Below are 6,013 nucleotides of genomic sequence, written 5' to 3' on the forward strand. Positions count from 1 at the left end.
CTTCATTTAAAGATGGTGACAAAATCATCAGGCCAAGATTATCACTTAATAACACTATTTAATCATGCAAGGGAAAAAAACTTGTAAAGCATTATACTTCAACAGTGGCTGCTGTCCTCTAACTAATCAAGTTTGGGCCTCTTTATTCTATTTCTTCTTTCAAAATTAACATGGCAGAAGAAAGTTTGGTGATCTTCATGCATGGAGTACACCCAGAAAACAGAATTTTGGGGTAAAAATTTTTACAGTATTAAAGCTAAAATCACAATAATGATATTTTTGGGATACTGTCTTCTCATGTATGTTGATACAATCAAAGTAACGTCATCATATTAAAACTGCATCACGTCTTTTACAATAGCAAGACTGAATTAAAAGTGAGTTGCTTTGTTTGTTGCTGATTTTAATTGTCATGATAAAAATTAATTCCTAACATACAGTAAAATTAGTCCTGTCAGCCCTATTTTGAGAGACATCAAAACCTAGTCCTTGAAGAAATAAAGGCATTAGGTGTCAGAAGCTACACTAGCAAGGTTCCTTCTGTGTCCCAGTCAGAGGACTTTATTATAAAGAGACTCCAGCAACTGAAGCTGTGACACTATTAGTTGTTACCACAAATCTTCCTCCAACCTACAACAATGTCAAAACAACTCAGAAGGCTGGCATGCAGAAATGAATTTCATTCATATCCAACAATTTCACTCATATTCAGCAGCACTTGTTTAAAATAGAACAATGAGTGTAACAAGTCTGACATTTAATTTAAGACTACTAAAAGGGATTTCACCCACCAAAATGATCCAGTGATGTATTTTGGCATATCCAAGCTGAACAAAAGAGGGCAGTGTGACAAGTTCAGATACAAATGCTACTAATGAAACAAGTGATTTTCCTAACACTCCAGATTTGTAAAAGAATCAAATTAATGCTATGGAAAGCAAACACTAAAATGTTCACGTCAGAACAAGCAGAGACAAAACTGCAGAAAGGACCTCATCAACAACAGTATGCTCTCCTTCTGGAGATCTACCACACTCCAGCTTTATCCATCTTCATACAACACTACAGGTATGTAAGGTAAAAGAATTCTTCCCCCACAAAAGGTGAGCCTAACATGAGCAACAAAATGGGCAGGTTAAGCCCTGTCCTAGCTGTGGATTTGCTGCACTGAATGCAGGACATTTTACTTGATGGTTTATGCTCACTCAGAACTTTCTATACATGTAATCAGAGATGAAAATTGATGAAGGATACTGTTAAAGAATAGTGAATTAAATAAAAGCATCAGAGCTCTGAAGTGGGAAAAGGCCAGAGAGCAAGTTCTTTACTGCACATTACTTCAGTTAATCTTCCTTGGTTTTAAAGTTTAAAAAAAAAAAAAAAAAAAATCAAGACATGGGAAATCTGCTAATCCAAATAAACTCATCAAACAATTAAGACTAATAGAACAAATACCATCTGACGGTTTGAGCTCAACAGTCAAACTCTCACAGCTGGGAAAAAAATGCTTGTTAGTGGCCAGCCTACCATCAGTCTGCCGGTATCAAGTCCAAATTAGTCCCACAGATTACTACCACCCCAAGTCTGTCTTAATAAGCACACCAAAACTGAACTTGGTCTGAGCCACTAATTTTTTTATAATCTGAAGAAAAAAGTAGACAAACCTGAAATGCTTCCTAAAGCATGGGAAAACAGTTGTGCCATAGATGAAGCACATAAAATTCAGAGTCAAATATAACATTTCAAGATGGAAAAAAGTCTTCCACAGGCTGCATTCTGGTGAAAGCTGGGCAAACTCAGCTGAAATAATGCAAGTGATTTTGACCACTACAACACTGTTAATGTGGAATGAGAAATGGCACACTAGTACTGAAAAGAAAATAAAGCCCCCCAGTCTTTGATCAGCTCCAAGAATAAGCTCTACAGATCCCAAAAAAGTAGTCTCTAGACAAAAGGCTTAGCAGGGGAAAGCCCATGCCACCTCTCCTGGAATTCTACTACTGCAAAGAATAATTATACATAAGGAAAATAGAAATAAGAAAGATTACCTTTGACCAATAGTTGTTACCATCTGAAGGCTGTTCAGTGGCCTATGTGATCCAGTTCTCAGTGGACTAGTGTCCATATCACAAAACCCAACACCACAAATGGTACTAACTGGCAACCTTGTTGGCAGTCTCACCAGAGAGGCCAAGAATTGAATGAGCATGGAGACTGAATCCCCTCTCATCCCTAGAAGTGGTCCCTTCAGGTCAGGGTTGAGGCACATTGGTGGGGCAGTCTGGGGGAAGCTTGCACTCCCGCTGCCTGTGCTGTACCTGTTCTGTGGATAAAAAGAGGGCTTCAGTCTCCACGGCTGTCAATCCAGGTCCTTTCACACACAGGTGAACTAAAGTCATACAAGAGTTTGCTTTGCTCTTTGTTTGTTTTAAAGAGGGACGGATTACCTTATCCCAAGCGCAATCCTTAAAAAAGCAGCCAGACAGTTCATAGAAAGGAAGAGTCAAACATCACATCTTATTCATTGATAAAACCAGAATTAAGGAACATTTGGCAGCTTCCCCCACATACCTTCTGCGTTGTCGTGTTTGTTGTCTGTGTTGAGGGCTTAGTGAAGGTTATTTTCACAGGCGACATGTGTGGTGGCAAGGAGTTGGCAATGCTCTGCATTATATTACTCATCTTGGGGCTGCCACTTACAGGCACCGTGATAGTTTTAGTGACAGGAGTCACTGCCTTCGGGACTTCTTTCAGGAGAACAGGGGAAGAACTAGAAGAATTCGTTCGCCGTCTTTTGCGGGGCTTTTCGTCATCGTCTGAGCAGCTGACACCTGGAAGAAAGGTACTTTTCCTAAATGACATTTTCCCCATCTGCAGCTCTCGGTGTTTTCTAAATTCAGCCGTGCCACATTATATCCGTTTTCAAATAAGGTATGAAGAAATACAGGACAAATTACATCTTATGGCCACAACTAACCTGTGTCACAGCACAGATGTCTTAGTCCTTGCTACAGACCACACTTACAGTGACAGGAAGCAAAGAAACGCACCCTCCAAAAAACCACATTATTCAGTTCCTGGGGTTATTTCATTCAGTTGAAGAGATTAAAACAAATAAGGGCCAGCACAGAGATTTCATTCTGCCTCCAGAAGTTTGACTACACATACAAGGGTGTTGGGATAATGTCAGTTATCAGTAATTTCAGTTTAAAACTTTACACAACATTGTTGGTTTTGTTTATAGCCACCAGACTACTGGAGGTCATCATCCTGTAGTCTTCTCTGATTTCAAACTCCGTACCTACTTTCATGCCATGCTTAACATTACAGCACCCTTTCACACCAACACGGCGCCCTGAGATGCTTTTTTGTTTGTGTTTGTTTTTTTTTTTCATATCATAGTTTTAAGTATGAAGGTCAAACCTCACTTTATCAGTTTCTGCCTTGTTTGGTGCATTTTGTGCACCAGATATAAACCAGCACCTAACACACAATCATGATAAATAACAGAAGTTCTGCCTCAAAGGAGATCATTATTCCTCAAAATCATCTGCTGCACATGTAGAAAAAACAAGTCTGCTGCAATATTCAGCTGAGCAAGTGATAACCCTTTCTGCAGATCACCAGATCTTAAATCCATACAAAACTTAGGCAAAAGGTTCATCAGTTGGTATATGTTACAGAAAGACACAGCTTAATTAGTTTGAAAATTTCCTGCAGCTATCTGGTAGCATTTATGTTTACCATATTAGTCAGTATTAAAAAACTAAAACACAGATATATGCAGAAGAGACACAAACCTCTTAAACAAAACAAGACTGAGATGATGTTCTGTATGCCTGGGGCTTACAGACAAAAAATGCTGTCAGAGTAAGAAGCACACCTGCTGGTAACCCAGGCAAACTTAGTTGGCAGTCAATCTCTAATTAGGGTTAAGATCTAATTGCGGTCAATCTCTCATTAAAAGAATTAAATATTCTGGCATTCGAAAAGTGAAGATGAAGGAATTAATGTGGACAAGAAAGTGCCCAGTAGCAGAGCAAGTGATTTCTGAAAAATGGGATTTTTTCCTAACACACACAAAAGTCAGGAAACAGAACTAGAGAAGAGAAGCAAAGGTTCTATTTTAAGTTTGCTTTGAACTAAAAAAAAATAAAATTAAGTTTTAGCTGGCTGTAGCAGTACTGATGAAGTGTGAAATAATGAGTCTGGATTTCAAAGCTCTAATCAACAATACCCTTTATGGCCCTGAACAAGCCTAGTGGCAATTTCCACCTATAAAGCAGAGATTTGGTTACATGACTTTAAGGTCTATTATGAACAGGCTTTTAATTATTACTGTGAGTGCACTACACAAACTTCTCACTGTGAGGTCACTGATCACATTGTAACAGTGCAGGAATTTCAGAAGCTTAAAACCCATTTGAATCAAAAAATCCACATGCAGCTAGACTGTTCGGACACATTATTTTGGTGGAGCACCAAGAAATACTGAAGAGAAAGCTATTTATTTGTGGTCCTCATCCACAAAAAACCAACACCACCACCACCACCAAAAAAACACCACCAACCACACCACCCCAAAGCCAACACAGAAGTAAAAAATTAAGATACAACTAGCAGAACATTATTTTCTGTTAAGTACAGATCATTTCATCTCCTGTTTTCACTGCTGGGGTTCTGTAAAAACATTTATTCCTATAATTTCATGTTAGAAACTGCATTTGCACAGTTTTCCACAGGCATTTGGCTAAAAGGTAACACAGCTCAACTATAACTCACACTTGACAAGCAAGGAAGCAGAGGCACGGAGAGGTTAATGGCTCAATCAGACTGTCACTTGGGTGAGGTCACACAACAGATCAGCAGCAAAGTCACGACTGCAACTCAGGCCTCCTGAGTTCGCTCTTAACCAGATTTATGTAAACTAACATGCCTGATACAAAAACATTCTGAAAGACACACAATTCTTTAATAAAAAAAGAACAAAATAAAGCTTGTGAATGGGGAAAAAATAAAATCTAGGGATGGATGGAATGAGAACCTTCCCTCCCTCCATCATGTGTCTAGACTGGTTTTACACTCATTACCATGTAATAATTCAAGTGAGGTCTGAATTAAATTTTTAAAAGGTTAAGAACATTTTCCCTCTGAATCTCTAAACTAAAACTGAGTGATTAGTGCATTAAATCAGAAAAATGAAAAATATTAATGTACTGGGTTCTCTGGGTTGATGTAACTATTAAAGGTGGTGGTTTGCAAGTAACTATTTATGTACAGTGTGACATTTCTGCCTAGCTAGAAGTTTATAGAAACGTGCATATAGAATAAAGATTAATGTTTTTTTAAGATTAAAGGCATCCACATAAAGCATAAAAATAGCACTTAGCAACTTCATACTTAATCTTTATCACCTGCATTTTGATAGGCACCAAATAAGAGCTGAAGGAAACATTTCTCATCTTTAGTTCAATAAAACTACCTTCGATAAATTGGGCATATATGGGGATGTACTCTGCTTTTAGAACTAGTTCATTTATTAGCCAAAGAAAGAAGGTGGTGGGACAAAAAATAAAGAGACTGTTTCTAGCCACTATATCCTGGATTTCTAAACTTAAACACACAAAGATGGCTATCTGGTGGGATTCTGTATGTAGTTTTCAGAGCTGCCCAGGAATGCAAGCCTAAGATACACTTCCAAATAAATCACAGAATGGCCAGATATAGTTAATGTAAGCATAGAAATGCCTGCCATAAGGCTGTGTTCTAAAAAGTTTAGGTCAACTGTGAAAGTGGAAAGGAGGGACCGGACCTATTCTAACTCCAAAAAGTGACTACTGTGCATTATTTAAAGCAGAAGGAAGAGGGCAGTCCTGTGCAGCAGCAACCAGCAGAACCAACTTAAAGACAAGTTCTGACCAAGCTGGATCAGAAATCCACTGACACCACTGACACACAGCAATTCCTGTGTTTTATTTTCAAAATACTTTTCACTCTTGCCCTTGCCATTCCT

The 6,013-nt window shown here is 38.4% G+C and overlaps 1 protein-coding gene across 1 annotated transcript in view; it reads right to left on the minus strand.

The window, feature by feature from the left end:
- The window catches only part of LOC103777279 (chromosome unknown open reading frame, human C11orf30), a 38,457-nt gene that overhangs the window by 24,184 nt on the left and 8,260 nt on the right, over positions 1 to 6,013 (minus strand). Inside the window, exon 6 of the mRNA XM_008944827.1 lies at positions 2,572 to 2,831. Coding sequence (XP_008943075.1) covers positions 2,572 to 2,831 — 260 coding nt within the window. The remainder of the gene's footprint in view (positions 1 to 2,571; positions 2,832 to 6,013) is intronic.

The sequence above is a fragment of the Merops nubicus genome, unplaced genomic scaffold (assembly GCF_000691845.1).
Source record: "Merops nubicus isolate BGI_N331 unplaced genomic scaffold, ASM69184v1 scaffold16727, whole genome shotgun sequence".
Taxonomy (NCBI): Eukaryota; Metazoa; Chordata; class Aves; order Coraciiformes; family Meropidae; genus Merops; species Merops nubicus.